We start from the raw sequence: 16757 nt of genomic DNA, 5'->3' as shown, positions 1-16757 counted from the left end.
CCCCCCACCCCCGGGCCCCCAGAGTACCCACAGCTTATAAATCTTCTTTTTACATTAAAATACTGCCACTATACACCTTTTTGACTGATCTGTATACCACGGTGATAAACTGCACAGTTTCTCCAGTGCTGAAAGTTCAGGAAGGAGGAGATTTCCACTGCCGCCGGTCTACACGCCATGTGTGATGTGGCTGACTCTGAGAACAAGTAAATGTTTTCTACAACCGAGCCAGGTCTATGCCAAGCACAGAGATTGGTCCCTTCAGTGCCTTTGTGTCGTTTTTTTTTTATTTGAGACGGCATTCCTTCCTCCTGACATGGATGACCCCCCTTCCAGGGCTGGACTGGGACAAAAAATTGGCCCTGGACTTCATCCAGACCAGCCCACTTTAATTTTGCAAACGCGCACAAAAACAGTATAAAAACTATACGCAATTGCGCAAAAAAAATAAGTAAATACATTCCACTGTAAGTATAAATGGCTTTTTTGTTTCAGGGTCCCCCAACTTACATCAGGGTCACCAGAGAACCCCCCTTACATCAGAGTCCCCAGAGAGCCCTAGCCTTGCATCAGGGTCCCCAGGGAGCCTCCCCCTTGCATCAGGGTCCCCAGGGAGCCTCCCCCTTGCATCAGGGTCCCCAGGGAACCTCCCCCTTGCATCAGGGTCCCCAGGGAGCCTCCCCCTTGCATCAGGGTCCCCAGGGAGCCTCCCCCTTGCATAAGGGTTCCCAGGGAGCCTCCCCCTTACATCAAGGTCCCCAGAGAGCCCCTTCTTACATCAGGGTCACCAGAGAGCCACAACTTACATCAGGGTCACCAGATAACCCTAGCCTTGCATCAGGGTCCCCAGGGAGCCTCCCCCTTACATCAGGGTCCCCAGAGAGCCCTTTCTTCAGGGTCACCAGAGAGCCCCCTTTCTTACATCAGGGTCACCAGAGAGAGGGCGGGCAGTGCGAGATGATGTACTGCACAGTGAGAGCGGAATGGCGGTGATGTAGGGCGGGCGGTGAGAGATGATGTCCTGGCTTTCCTGTGCTGCCCGCCTCATGGCTGCAGAGAGGCCACGGCCCGTTAGTGGGCTGTAGCCCTGTGGTTGGGGAACCCTGGAAATCGGGGGGGGGGGGCTATGGGCCCCAGATTCAGGGCTATAGCCCCAAAAGCCACCCCCTAGCAACGTCAGTGGCTGTCACTGAAACTGGCCCACTGAGCCATCGGGCCACCGGAAAACTCCCAGTAGTCTCGATGACCAGTACATGCCTGCCCCCTTCTGGCATCCTTATACAGCGAGATTATCAGACGCTATTTGATGACGCCATTAGTAAATGCTTTTTTTATTTTATTTTTTGAGCGATTGAAGCTTGTAAATGGAAAATGAATAAAGCATATCAACTGTAATTGGGGAAAAGCACAGTGGTATACCAGAAAGCCGAGATCCGGGAGATGAGATTTAACTGCCAGTGGCTAACTTAGTCGCCTGTGCAAATAATGGATTTTGCAGAGTAAAATTCAGTTCCTGAACGGTGAAGTTCTTGGAATTCACTTTATACCTAAAAGTAAAGTTTTGTGTTTCCGGAGGGGGCAGCCGCGACACCGTCACGCGTCTGCGAGGCCTGCGGGAACATTTGGTTTCCGTCCAAGTCACATGTGTGAAGGATAGGATTAAAAGTGAATTATACCAGAAAAAAAAGAGCTTCAGAATTAAAACGCGTCGTGAAAAATCGGCAGGATGACAGCTGGGCCATTAAAAGACCCAAAACTCCCACTTCTGCCTGTTTCGAGCCAGACAGGAATACTGCGCTAATCTCCGCAGATCACGCTATTCGCTTCCTCTAAAACTAAAACACGACTTTTCTGGCATTGGACGGAGATATATGATACCATGTTCTCGGATTGTCTACCGCTTAAACTTTTGAAGCTTATGGTGGCAGTTGTTGAAATGATAGAATCGGGCTGGAATTCAGAAAACAAAAACGTTTTTTTTTGCCTGAGATGACTGGCTTGTGCCGAAATAACCAATTTGTATATTTTGTTAAAGGGGAACTGTCAAAGAAAGAGAAAACTGTGGCAATGATTCCCCTTTTCTGAGAACATCATGCTTCACTACTTAAGCCCCATACACACTATCAGATTATCTGCTGAGTTTTTCCTTCAGATTTACCAAAACCATGTAGTAGAAGGCCCTGCCTGATTGCATACACATTGAAACTCCTAAGGTTTGTCCTCATATTATATGGTTTTGGTAAATCTGAAGGAAAAACTCAGCAGATGATCTGATAGTGTGTATGGGGCTTAAGTGAGTCTGTGACCCGGGAATGAGTATGCAGGCGATGTGGTTGCAGTAGTGTGTGTGTGGCGGCCATTCCCCAGTTATTGTAGACTTCTTATGCCGCGTAACACACGATCGGAATTCTCGTCGGATAAAGCTCTGATGGTTTTTCCGACGGAATTCGGCTCAAGCTGTCTTGCCTACACACGTTCACATCAAACTCCGATCATTTAGAACGCGGTGACGTACAACGCGTACCACGTGACTAGAAAAAGGAAGTTCAATAGCTTCCGTCTCGTAGTTGAATCTGAGCATGCGTGATTTTTGGCGTGTGTCGGAATTGCATACACACGATCGGAATTACCGATAGAAGGTTTTTCCGCCGGGAAAATTGAGAACATGCTATCAATTTTTGGCTGGCGGAAATTCGGACAGCTAAATTCCGATGGAGCGTACACACGGTCGCATTTTCCAATGAAAAGCTCTCATCGGTCTTTTTCTTGACAGAATTCTGTACGCGGCATTAGGTTCCATGCACACTGGAGCTCATAAACTGCAGTTTATTGGAGTTTGGGCATTTTTTTTTTTTTAAAGCCCATAAACTCCACTCTATGTTAGCCTATGTGTCCATGCACACATGGAAGTTTTTTAGCTTTAATGAGCAGTGGAGTTTATGGGCTTTTTTCTGAACGCCAGAAATTCGCGTTCAAAGTGCCGTTTTTCACCGCCAAAAAAAAACGACAAACGCTCATAAACACGCGTTAATTAGTGTTCGGCATTCTATTTTTTCAATGCATTGTGGGAGTTTGGAATGCACCGTGGGATTTTTGGAGCGTCCTCTGTGTATTTTTATTGAAAACGCCCATAAACGCTCATAAACGCTAGTACAAAACGCTGTTAAAAGCACGTTTTTCAACCAGCGTTTTCTGCCAGCAATCTGGCGTCCAGAAAAAGCTTTTTTGAGCTTCAGGCTGGGTTCACACTGCTGCGGTGTACAAGAACCGGATGTGATTCGCACCGCACTGCAGTGCAAATCACATCCGATCTCTGTGCGATGCGAGTTCAGCCATACAGATAGTATGGCTGAATTCGCATCGCACCTGCCCCAAACTCGCACAGGACCCTTTTTTTGGTCTGCAGCAGAATCGGATCGCATGGGTGTTCACACCATGTGATCCGATTCCTGTCCGAGTTTACAGATCGCACTGCGATATGCGGACTGATCTGGGGGTGTCATTAACGTTTCACTGACACTCCCAGCAGTTTGCATAGGGCAGTGTGAACTGCCGCTGGGAGGCATGCAATGCGAGAACCCGCCGCGGATTCTCTGCGTTCCCGCATCGCTGCAGTGTGAACCCAGCCTCAGTGTGCATGGAGCCTGAGGGCATCCTCAGACAAAGGGAAAAAGGGCATGCTTAAGGCTGGGTTCACATTGCAGCGATGCGGGAACGCCGCAAATCCGCGGCGGGTTCCCGCATCGCATTCCTGCGGCGGCAGTTCACATTGCCCTATGCGAACTGCTGGGAGTGTCAGTGGAACGTTAATGACACCCCCAGATCAGTTCGCATATCGCAGTGCGATCTGCAAACTCGGACAGGAATCGGATCGCATGGTGTGAACACCCATGCGATCCGATTCTGCTGCGGACCAAAAAAAGGGTCCTGTGCGAGTTTGCGGCGGGTGCGATGCGAATTCAGCCATACTATCTGTATGGCGGAACTCACATCGCACAGAGATCGGATGTGATTTGCACTGCAGTGCGGTGCGAATCACATCCGGTTCTCCTAGCTGCAGCAATGTGAACCCAGCCTCAAGGCTAAACTCCAACTTTCTTTTCACTAGAACTGAATGGAGTGATCAGTCCCAGCATAGACCATACCGTATGTACCATGTTGCTCTGTTGGCCGCAGATTTTCTAGCTTTAGTGTTGGCTTTGTATCATGTGACATTCTGTATAGTCTGGAACTTCCAGACACTTCCTGCTTCACCCCTAGCCTAGAACACGCCCCTCTGTAGTCTGCAAATTATGTAACTACCGTCACAGTTCTGATGGTGGGTGGGAATGAATACATCCTAATTGGCATTCAATCCTGCCAGGTCACACCTACAGAAAGAGTCCAAACCTCCCAAGTCCCGCCTCACAGATCCCAGCATCATTAAAAAAAAGGAAAGCCATATATTATTTATATATATATATATATATATATATATATATATATATATATATATATATATATATATATATATATATATATATATATGCAGTATCTCACAAAAGTGAGTACACCCCTCACATTTTCATAAACATTTTATTATATCTTTTCATGTGACAACACTGAAGAAATTAAACTTTGCTACAATGTAAAGTAGTGAGTGTAAAGCTCGTATAAATTAGTTAATGTAAATTAGCTGTCCCCTCAAAATAACTCAACACAGCCAATAATGTCTAAACCGCTAACAACAAAAGTGAGTATGTCCAAACTGGGCTCAAAGTGTCAATATTTTGTGTGGCCACCATTATTTTCCAGCACGGCCTTAATCCTCTTGGGCATGGAGGTCACCAGAGCTTCACAGGTCACCACTGGAGTCCTCTTCCACTTGTCCATGATGACATCACAGAGCTGGTTGATGTTAGAGACCTTACGCACCTCCACCTTTGGTTTGAGGATGCCCCACAGATGCTGGGCATTCCATCACCTTTACCCTCAGCTTTTTTTTTTTTAGCAAGGCTGTGATCATCTTGGAGGTGTATTTGGGGTCGTTATGTTGGAATACTGCCCTGCGGTCCAGTCTATGAAGGGAGGGGCTCTTGCACTTGTCTTTGTACTCCTCACCTGGTTGCCGCCACACACTTGATAACATCTGAACCAAATACGTTTATCTTGGTCTCATCAGACCACAGGACATGGTTCCAGTAATCCATCTCCTTAGTCTACTTGTCTTCAGCAAACTGTTTGCAGGCTTTCTTGTGCAGCATATTTAGAAGAGGCTTCCTTCTGGGACAACAGCCACGCAGACCAATTCGATGCAGTGTGCGGTGTATGGTCTGGGCACTGACAGGCTGACCCCCCCACCCTTTCAACCTCTGCAGCAATGCTGGCAACACTCATATGTCTATTTTCCAAAGACAACCTCTGGATATGACGCTGAGCATGTGCACTCAAATTCTTTGAATGACCATAGCGGTGCCTGGTCTGAGTGGAACATGTCCTGTTAAACTGCTGTATGGTCTTGGCCACCGTGCTGCAGCTCAGTTTCAGGGTCTTGCCAATCTTCTTATAGCCTAGGCCAGGGATCTGCAATTAGCGGACCTCCAGCTGTTGCAAAACTACAAGTCCCATCATGCCTCTGCCTCTGGGTGTTATGCTTGTGGCTGTCAGAGTCTTGCTATGCCTCATGGGACTTTTAGTTCTGCAACAGCTGGAGGTCCGCTAATTGCATATCCCTGGCCTAGGCCATCTTTATGTAGAGCAACAATTCTTTTTTTCAGATCCTCAAAGAGTTCTTTGCCATGAGGTGCCATGTTGAACTTCCAGTGACCAGCATGGGAGAGTGAGAGCAATAACACCAAATTTAACACACCTGCTCCCCATTCACACCTGAGACCATGTAACCTAACAAGTCACATGACATCCGGGAGGGAAAATGACTAATTGGGCCTAATTTGGACATTTTCACTTAGGGGTGTACTCGCTTTTGTTGTCAGGGGTTTAGACATTAAGGGCCGGTTCACACTGCGACGCGAGGCGAGGCGACACGGCTCGCCTCGCCTCGCTCCCGCAAGTCGCCCCCATTCTGTACAATGGAACCGTTCTGAGAGGAGCGACTCGAGTCGCTCCGACTCAGAAAAAAGGTTCCTGTACTACTTTGGGGCGACTTCGGGGGCGACTTGCATTGACTTCTATACAGAAGTCCTCTGCAAGTCGCCGCTGAGGTCCGTGCAGGTCGCGGCGAGGCAAGTCGGAGACGCCTCGCCGCGCATCGCTGTGTGAACCGGCCCTTATGGTTGTGTGTTGAGGTATTTTGAGAGGACAGCAAATTTACACTGTTATACAAGCTGTACACTCACTACTTTACATTGTAGCAAAAGTGTCATTTCTTCAGTGTTGTCGCATGGAAAGATATAATAAAATATTTTCAAAAATGTGAGGGGTGTACTTACTTTAATCAGATACTGTATAGATATAGATCTATCTTTATCTATATATCTACATATCTATATAGATAGTAAAACCTTGGATTGCGAGCATAATTCGTTCCCGGAAACATGCTTGTAATCCAAAACACTTGTATATCAAAGTGAATTTCCCCATAAGAAATAACTGAAACTCAAATGATTTGTTCCACAGCCATTTATTCGTAAATCCTTCAGTTTAGAGTTCATCTAAAAAGATTATAGCAATGTAACCAGGTTGTGTATCCATAAAATGTTCATCCACAAATGGAAGCCTCCACAAGGGGATTAGAAGCAAAATCCAGCAGGAGCTCCAGAGTATAAAAGAGAAGAGAGGCGCCTCTAAGTGTAGCAATATGGTTACATTTAGTTAAAGTACAACATTTACTAACTCACATGGTTGATGATTAAGAGGCATCTGGGGTAAAGCTATCCACATAGACCATCCCTCCTCACCGCTGGCTCTCACCGCTGTCAGTCTGCAATCATGACCGGGAAGACTACCCTGCAGTAGAGCGATCTGAAAGCGTGGCTCGAACCGTGCGTGGAGCGCAGCGTGGAAGGGACAACGTTGATGGCTGTGAGGAGGATGATCCATGTGGACAGCTTTGCCCCGGATGCCTGCATACTTGGATGTGCCTGTTTTAACCACTTGCCGACCAGCGCACGACGATGTACGTCGACAGAATGGCACGCGCTGGTCGGGACCCCCGTGAGTCCGGTCGCAGGACCCGCGGACTCGATCGCCGCGGGCATCCCCGCGATCGTCTCACGGAGCGGCCAAATGAAGAAATGCCGTTGTAAACAGCATTTCTTCATTCTGCCTAGCAACTAGTGACGCTGATCTCTGCTCCATGTGATTGGAGCAGAGATCAGTGTTCACTAAATGAAAGCCCAACCCCCCCACAGTTAGTAACACACCCCTAGGAACACTTAACCCCTACACTGCCACCCACTGGTTAACCCCTTCACTGCCAGTGTCATTTACACAGGAATCACTGCATTTATATAGCAGTGATTACTGTATAAATGACAATGGTCCCAAAAATGTGTCAAAAATGTCCGATGGGTCCCCCACAATGTCGCAGTCACAATAAAAATCGCTGATCGCCGCCATTACTAGTAAAAAAAATAATAATAAAAAATTATTAATAAAAATGCTATAAAACTATCCCTATTTTGTAAACGCTATAACTTTTGCGCAAACCAATCAATAATCGCTTATTGCGTTTTTTTTTTACCAAAAATATGTAGAAGAATACGTATCGGCCTAAACTGAGGGAAAAAAATGTTTTTTTTATCTATTTTTGGGGGATATTTATTATAACAAAAAGTAAAAAATAATGCGTTTTTTTTCAAAATTTACGCTCTATTTTTGTTTATAGCGCAAAAAATAAAAACCGCAGGGGTGATCAAATACCACCAAAAGAAAGATCTATTTGTGGGGAAAAAAGGACATCAATTTTGTTTGGGAGCCACGTCGCACGACCACGCAATTGTCAGTTAAAGCGACGCAGTGCCGAATCGCAAAAAGTGGTCTGGTCTTTGACCAGCAAAATGGTCCGGTCTGTAAGTGGTTAATCATAAGCCACGTGAGTTGCTAAATGTTGTACCTTTATTTTAAATGTAACCATATTACTACACTTAGAGGCGCCTCTCTCCTCTTTAATACCCAGTTGTGACACGACGTTACTTGTATATCAAGACATCGCTTGTATTTCAAGTCAAAATTTATTAAAAAAATCTTGCAAAATGCTCTCAAACCAAGTTACTCTCAAACCAAGGTTTTACTGTATATGCTGATTCTGGGAGGGATGAATAGACAGCCCTGATACACAAGTTCCACGTGAAAGTCACGTGACTTCCAGCGCCACCATCACAGACTATCACTATCACACAGAAAATGCTTTTTCTTGCAGATGTGAACGAATGGTAACCCAAGAACGAAGTGCGTTGCAACGTGTTTTCGAAATGCACAGCAAAGCACGCGTTTCTTGTGCAGGTTTCCGCTCGTTTGGAAATGCGCCCAATATGGTAACACAAGCATGACACACATTGCTACACTTTTCCAAAACACATGGCAAAGCATGTGTTTTCTTGCTGTGCATTTGCAAACACGCAGATGCGAACGAATGGTAATGCAAGCGAACTGCGCGTTTTTTTTAAACGCACAGAAAAGCATACATTTTCTTGTGGGTTGCTGTGCGTGTGGAAACGTGCAGATGCGCAAGAAATGGTAATGCAAGCACTACTGGGCATTGCTGTGCATTTTTGAAAAGTATGGCATGGTGTGCATTTTCGTGTGGGTTGCCATGCATTCACAAACGCGAGATGCAAAAGAAAAATGGTTGCCATTTGTTTTTGAAATGCATGACCGACCAAGCACATTTTTTTCTTCGCTGTTTGCTGCGTGTTTTCGATATGCATGGCAAAACGTTTTTATTGCGGGTTGCTGTACGCTCACACACGCAGATGCAAACAAATGACAATGCAAGTGAGCGACACATTGTCACACATTTTCAAAGCTTGCGATTATCTTGCAAGTTGCCTGCATTCGGAAACACGCAGATGCAAACAAACGGTAACATAAGTCAAAATGTGCGGCAAAGTGCGTGTTTTTGTGTGGGTTACCATGCATGTGTTTTATTTCAAAAACACAGCACAATGCGTGGATGGCGACCCACACAAAAACACGCACGCTATGTCATGTGTTTTGAAAAGGAGAACGCAGCCTAAATGGTAACGCAAGCGTGACATACATTGCTGCTCATTTACAAAACACATGGCAAAGAGTGCGTTTTTTTTATTGCGGGTTGCCGTGCTTTTGTAAACGGGCAGATGTGAACGAATGGTAACGCAAATGTGATGCGCGTTGACACGCATTTTTAAAAACACGCGGCAAAGTGTGCATTTTCTTGTGGGTTGTCATGCGTTCAGGATCACGCCGATGAGAAATCGGCCTAAATAGAAAGTGCGACGCGCATTGCCACACATTTTAGAAAGGCACCGCAAAGCGCGTGTGTTTTCTGTTTGGGTTGTCATGCTTTCAGAAAGACGTAGATGAGCACCCAGACTATGTGGCACCCTGAGAGCGACGCGTGTTTGGTGGGTGATGCCATGGGTTTTTTTTTCTGTGCGGGTTGCATAAAAAATTGCCTTTAGAACACTTTTTAACTTTCTGTCTAAAGTTCCGCTTCTTCCTTCTTCTTCCCTATTCACTGCACAGAGGAATGGAGCGTGGGCGGGGATAACACAATTCCATTCCTCCCCCCCCCCCCCAATCACCACCCACATGAAGGCCCAGAAACACCCACATTAATCCTTAGACCCGCCCACGTCAACTCCCGCAGCTGCTTCAAGTGACTCCTGTAGCTTGCATTCTGTCAAAATAGCCAATTCATCGAGATCTCGTCACTTCCGGTTAGTATAAAGCAGGGATATGCAATTAGCGGACCTCCAGCTGTTGCAGAACTACAAGTCCCATGAGGCATAGCAAGACTTTGACAGCTGCAAGCATGACACCCAGAGGCAGAGGCATGATGGGACTTGTAGTTTTGCAAAAGCTGGAGGTCCGCTAATTGCATATCCCTGCTATAAAGCATCAATAATTGCCGATTTAGAGGAGTTGCTGTTTTGACACAACGCCAGCAAACGCATACACTCCGGTACACCATATTATGAGCCGACATTGTCCGCCCGATACGAACCAAAAACATGGCCGCCTCCGAGGCGCCAACAACTTTTTCCTCCTTAGCCGCTGTTCTGTCATAACAGCAAACTCTTCATGTACCGGTTGTCTCAAAACAGCAACTCGTCTATATCTCCAATTACTGATGCCTTACAGCAGGGATATGCAATTAGCGGACCTCCAGCTGTTGCAGAACTACAAGTCCCATGAGGCATAGCAAGACTCTCACAGCCACAAGCATGACACCCAGAGGCATGATGGGACTTGTAGTTTTGCAACGGCTTGAGGTCCGCTAATTGCATATCCCTGCTATAAAGCATCAATAATTGCCGATTTAGAGGAGTTGCTGTTTTGACACAACGCCAGCAAACGCATACACTCCGGTACACGATATTATGAGCCGACATTGTCCGCCCGATACTAACCAAAAACATGGCCGCCTCCAAGGCGCCAACAACTTTTTGTCAAAACGGCAAACTCTTCGTGTACCGGCGTGTACACGGTTGTCTCAAAACAGCAACTCGTCTATATCTCCAATTACTGATGCCTGGCTTACAGTAACCGGAATGACGTGATGTATTCTGCTAAAGTAGTTGAGATTCAGATAGAATGACAGCCGGGGGGGTTGTTTTTCAATGCATCTGTTATTTTGGGGAGGAAAAGCTGGAGTTCTGCTTTAATTGGATATCTTAGTCTTTCTCTGCCGCCAGTCTTCTATATTTGTGTATTTATGTTTCTATTTTCCTTTTTTTTATGGCAGCAAAATTTATAGAAATAAGTCACCTTTGTATTGTAGGCTTCCACATTTCAATGAATACAGATCAGTCTTGTGCACACAGCAGTTGTTTCCTCCCAAAAAAATTGGCTGTTTTTTCCCCTCTCCGCAATATCACCCTTTTGAATGTGTTTTTTTTCGTGTTGATGTCACAGCGCAGTCACTGACCACATTGTGTAAAAATCAAAAATGTTGACCTTTTTATTCCGCGACGATGGAAATGCAATAATCGCTGTAAATTTTGCTGTGTTGCAGGGATGGAGCATCATCCATCCCCGACTACAAGAGATCGCCCGTATCCGGCGGATAAAGGTATTTCCAGACGTTTACTGTTAATGACACTAACATGGTCAGACTAGGGCTTCTCAACTTTTCATTTCTTCAATCCCTGCTAGAGTCAGTAAACAATAAAAGCATCACTGCCTGCAGAATTTCTATGTTAGGGAGGATTGCCCCCCCACCCCCACCCCCCCAGCCTCCCTCCCCCCCACAGCGTTCATATTTGCATGATGTTAGATGGGCCGGTAAAGCAAAGCAGTGTGATTCCTGCATTCATTTCTTGCAGGGCATTAGCAGAAAAAAATCCCATTCAGTTAGCCCTTGTACACACAGTCGGAGATTCCGACGGAAAATGTCCGATCGGACCGTGTTGTCGGATAATCCGACTGTGTGTGGGCTCCATCGGACTATCCGACGGACAACGTCTAAGCCCTTGTACACACGGTCGGACATTCCGACAACAAAATCCGGCGGATTTTGTTCGAAACTTGTGTTGCATACACACGGTCGGACAAAGTTGTCGGAAAATCCGATCATACGTAACGTGGTGACGTTATTTCGTTACGACGGGACTAGTAGCCAATAGCTTTGGTCAAAGAATTTGATCTGAGCATGCGTGGCACTTTGTCCGATCGGAATTCTCTACACACAATTGGACTAAGTCCGATTGGATCATGTTGTTGGAAAATTTTATAGCCCAGCTCTAAAACTTTGTCCGATGGAGAACTCACACGGTCGGATTATCCGACAACACGGTCCGATCGGACATTTTCCGTCGGAATGTCCGACCGTGTGTACAAGGGCTTAGAGCTGGGCTATAAAACTTTCCGACAACATGATCCGATCCGTCTTTGTCCGATTGTGTGTAGAGAATTCCGATCGGACAAAGTGCCACGCATGCTCAGATCAAATTCCTAGACCAAAGCTATTGCCTACTAGCCTGAACGTAGTCCCGTCGTAACGAAATAACGTCATCACGTTACGTACGATCGGATTTTCCGGCAACTTTGTCCGACCGTGTGTATTCAACACAAGTTTCGGACAAAATCCGTCGGACAAAATCTGACGGATTTTGTTGTCGGAATGTCTGACCGTGTGTACAAGGGCTAAGACAGACAGACCCCACCAGACTTGCATGGATCAGCAAGGCTCAACCATTGTGCGACACTGCCACGCAGGAGTCCGCGTATGTTATGAGCAATGTGGCTGCCCTGTATTCACATATAACTCACAAATACATAAATAATGTACAAAAATATTCACACACACTGAGAATAATGTGTTCATTAAAGTGTATCTATAGCCAAAACTTTTTATATTTTTTTTAGATTTCGATAGAATGTGCAGGATGGCCATAAAACCCCCTGTCAGATTTTACTATTATTTGGAGCTCTATTACAGAGATCTCCTCTTACTTGTGGTCTTACTTGTGGTCTCCTTCTTAAAGTGGAAGTAAACCCATCGATTTAAACAGTTTCAAAAAACGGCACGCCGGGAATGCTAACTGCACATTGGCTGTGCTCTCAACCCAGGGCCGTCTTTAAGGCAGGGCAAAAGGGGCAGCTGCCCTGGACCCTGTCATTGTTGTGGGGCCCAAAACAGCTGCCTCATACTTGCCAACTATCCAGGTTTAAATTCCCTTGAAGTTTTATTCCTGTGCTATGTCCCAATATCTCAGTGTGAAGTGCTGGTACTAATGCTGCCCAGCTCTGCCCTATTGTGTGTAGATGACTCACCTGCAGACCCTGTGTTTACATGTAAATAACCGGCATTCGTATGTAAATAGTGGCGACAATACTAAGTAAATAGCTGCGGCCGGCGGCATTGGTATGCAAATAAAGGCAGCTTTCCTATGTATATCATTCTCCCCTGCTGTGAGGAGGTGATGTGCTGTAACCTCTAGCAACTAATCAGTGAGCCGTAATGTGTGCTGTAACCTCTAGCAACTAGTCAGTAAGCAGTAATGATATGCTGTAACTGCTGGCAACCAATTTCAATTGCTGCCTGATCTGATACAGAAAACTAATTTTAAGTCTAGCTGCTATTTATTGTATGTCTCAGAGTAGGTGGAGAGGGAAATTGCATGGGGGGGGGGGGGGGGGCCCTAAGAAATTTTTGCCCAGGGTCCAATCTATACTAAAGATGGCCCTGTCTCAACCAAACTGTCAAACCACCCCCAATGGCGGGTGTCATAATGGGTCACATGTGCAGCACCGTGGCAGCTGAAGATTAAATAGAGGCAAAGATGGCAGCTTCCGTGGATGAAAACGATAGGGAGTTTACTTCCACTTTAACTTAAAAAAAAAAAAAATAAAAAAAAAAATCTGTCTGTGTTTCCAGTTGGGGAGTTTTCCTTCACTACTCATCTGGGGAGAAGTTGGGCACACTGCTGCCGCTTCTTATGCGACTTTCTTCGACATGTGACACAGTTGCATGACAAGTCAAAACACATTTATTTCAATAGGTGGCGACTTAAGTGCCGCGACTCAAGTCGTAGTGACAAAATAAAAAAATAGTTCCTGCACTACGTTTCGGGGGTGTCTTCCTTGCGACATGAGTGCCGTAGACTGCAATTTAAAATTCGCAAAAAGTTGCGAGGGAGTAGTTTGACTTCTCTTTTGATACTTTGGCTGTGACTCCAGAGGGTTTTGTACGTTAAAAATGTGATGTGTCACGCTCTGTATTGTTATGATTTGATTTATGAGTCGCAAAAACATCAAAATGACGGGACAGTCACATTGGAGTTGCATGAAAGTCGCGATGCGAAGTTACATTGGAAGTCGCAGGACTTTGTGGTTGCAGCAGTGTAAACCGAGCCTTAAACCTGACAGAGGTTCTAACCCTTCCCACTTTATACAAAACTAGAAGAAAAAAAAAGAAATTGGGTATAGATACACTTAACGTTTACCTCCTTCACATGTATATCCAACAAAAGCCTTAAAAGACTTCTGTTCCTTTTTACCACTGAAGACAATCTTTGCACTTTCTTCCTGTTGCTCGATGTTGAACTTTTTAAATATATAAATGCTCAAAAAAAGTAAAAAACTTGATTTTTATGTTCATTCTGTATGGTGTGAAAAAAAAATGAAATTTAGCGTGTGTGTGTGTGTGTGTGTGTGTGTGTGTGTGTGGTGTCTCTCTTCCTGCTGGCCATACGGAGTAAGTAATGTTATTAAAGGCGTATACCATTTTTTGTAAAAATGTATCAGTGCACCCATATGGAACAAAGAAAAAATGTGCGTTTCTTATGCCGCGTACACACGACCGGACTTTTCGAGGGATTAGGTCCAACGGACTTTCGGCGGAGTTTTGACAGAGTTCTGACGGACTTTCCGAATGAACGGACTTGACCACACACAATCACACCAAAGTCCGACGGATTCGAACGCGATGACGTACGACCGGACTAGAATAAGGAAGTTCATAGCCAGTAGCCAATAGCTGCCCTCGCGTCGGTTTTTGTCCGTTGGACTAGCATACACACGAACGGATTTCTCGGTAGGAACTGGGTCCGGCGGAGTTCCGGCAGAAATATTTGAAACATGTTCCATTTCTAAAGTCTGACGGATTTTTGCAAATCAAAAGTCCGCTGCAGCCCACACACGATCGAATGGTCTGCCGGAATCGTTTCGTATGACAACTGATGTTGAAAAGTCCGGTCGTGTGTACGGGGCATTAGATTTCTGCATTCTGCAAAGCATTACAGACCACAATTGGTGGCTCATGGATGCAACGTACAGGCTTCTGCAGACTGTTACTCCAGTCCCAGGCCCCTACTAAAGGTACAGACCTTCAGTGTTGGAGCTGGAGAAAGTAAACTGTGGACTTACAAGTTCAGTGATGTCACTGCATTGGTGTTCCATTGAGATATTTGAGTCACTTTGCCACGGTGAAAGATGGGACTTGTCATTTTCCATTCACAAATTCACGTGAATGTATCTGGTAATGGATGGCATGGCTGGAACGATCTGAGCAATGCACAGCTGCCCTGAATTAGAAGAAAAATATGAAATGCGGTGGGGGAGGTGAACGCCGCGATTCATGTAGGAGGAAGAGTAGTTTGGGGATGGGGCCTGTGGACTGTGACTATAGACATGGGGGTAACACGAAACGTGGTCAGAAAGCTGGGCTTAGCCATTAAATGATTATACTACAGATCTCCTTGGGCAACAAATTGCTTACGCTTTCAACACCTGCCCATTGCCCACCAGCCCCTGTCTGTCAAACTGGTCAGTACCCTCGTGTGCATCAGTCATTGTGCCCTGCAGACCCAAACATTGTTCATAGCATTTGGGCCACCCTGTCTCTTGATATTGCAATATCTGTTGAGCGGAACTAAATGTGGGTTAGAAGGGCTGGGAGAGGTCATACTATAGCATCCAGCTATGAACTGAGACCATAGCCACAGAAGGGTTAAAAAAAAAAAAAAAAAAAAAGCAAGATAGCTAGGGGGGATATAAATGCTGTTATTGTTCTAGAAAAACTATGACCTCTGTAAAATAAACTCACTTTTTTATGGTGTCTTGTTCAGACTTGCGGCAGCCCTTGCCATCCCTCTGAAAAGCAATCCGCGATTTTCAGAGGGCGATTGACAGGGGGCTGGGAGGCAATATGTCGACTCTTCGCCACCTGTTTTGACCCTCAAGAGGCCGAACCACCTTGTTGCAACTGCATGCATTGCATGTGGTTGCAGGGCAGATGAGGTGTGGCCCCATATTCTTGAGTAGTTTGGGGTTGATTCACTGAGTGTCCGTTCACACTACCGCGACTTGTCAGGCGACTTAGTCGCCTGACAAGTCGCGCTCCGTTCTGTACTATGGAACCGTTCTAATAGGAGCGGCTCAAGTCGCTCCGACTTAGAAAAAGGTTCCTGTACTACTTTTGGGGCGACTTCAGCCGACTTGCATTGACTTCTATACAGTCGTCGTTTTGCAAGTCGCTGCTGAAGTCGTGTGCAGGTCGCGTCTGTGAGTCGCGCTGAAAGTCGTGTCGCCCCCTGTGTGAAGGGGCACTAAAACTGGAGAGTTCCAAATCTGATGCAGCTGTGCGTGGTAGCCAATCAGCTTCCAGGTTGAAGTTAGAAGCTGATTGGCTATCATGTACAGCTGCACCAGATTTCGCACTCTCCAGTTTTAGTAAATCCATCCCTTTTGGCCCCTTTCACACTGGGGCGGTGCGGGCGTCGGCGGTAAAGCGCCGCTATTTTTAGCGGCGCTTTACTGTCATTTTATCGGCGGTCTGCGGCCGCTAGCGGGGTGGTTTTAACAGGGTTAAAACCCCCCGCAAAGCGTCGCTTTGCCGGCGGTATAGCCGCGCTGTCCCATTGATGGGTAGGAGCGACGAATACACCGCTCCTTTCACCGCTCCAAAGATGCTGCTAGGAGGACTTTTTTCACACTGGAGTGAAATGGGCCGTTTTTTTCAGGCGCTATTTTTAGCGCTGTAGCGCCTGAAAACTGCCCCAGTGTGAAAGGGGCCTTTGTGTGTTTGGCAGCAACACTGCCTACCGAATGTGAGGGGGGGGGGGCGGGGGTTACATCTTTATTGTGCCACTTGTACAAACAGGAGCTGCTAA

At 46.1% G+C, this 16757-nt stretch overlaps 1 protein-coding gene across 5 annotated transcripts in view; it reads left to right on the top strand.

The window, feature by feature from the left end:
* The window catches only part of RXRA (retinoid X receptor alpha), a 348429-nt gene that overhangs the window by 288895 nt on the left and 42777 nt on the right, over positions 1–16757 (top strand). For 4 of the 5 annotated variants that reach the window (XM_077468444.1, XM_077468453.1, XM_077468468.1 and 1 more), the window contains one exon: positions 11159–11215. The exons of the other annotated variant lie outside the window; for it this stretch is intronic. In XM_077468444.1, coding sequence (XP_077324570.1) covers positions 11159–11215 — 57 coding nt within the window. The remainder of the gene's footprint in view (positions 1–11158; positions 11216–16757) is intronic. 5 annotated transcript variants of the gene reach the window in all.

The sequence above is a fragment of the Lithobates pipiens genome, unplaced genomic scaffold (assembly GCF_037356315.1).
Source record: "Lithobates pipiens isolate NorthernLeopardFrog02 unplaced genomic scaffold, aLitPip1_a1.2 Scaffold_11, whole genome shotgun sequence".
In the NCBI taxonomy this organism is placed as follows: Eukaryota; Metazoa; Chordata; class Amphibia; order Anura; family Ranidae; genus Lithobates; species Lithobates pipiens.
The sequence above is the reverse complement of the archived record's forward strand: the minus strand, read 5'-3'. Positions and strand labels throughout refer to the sequence as shown.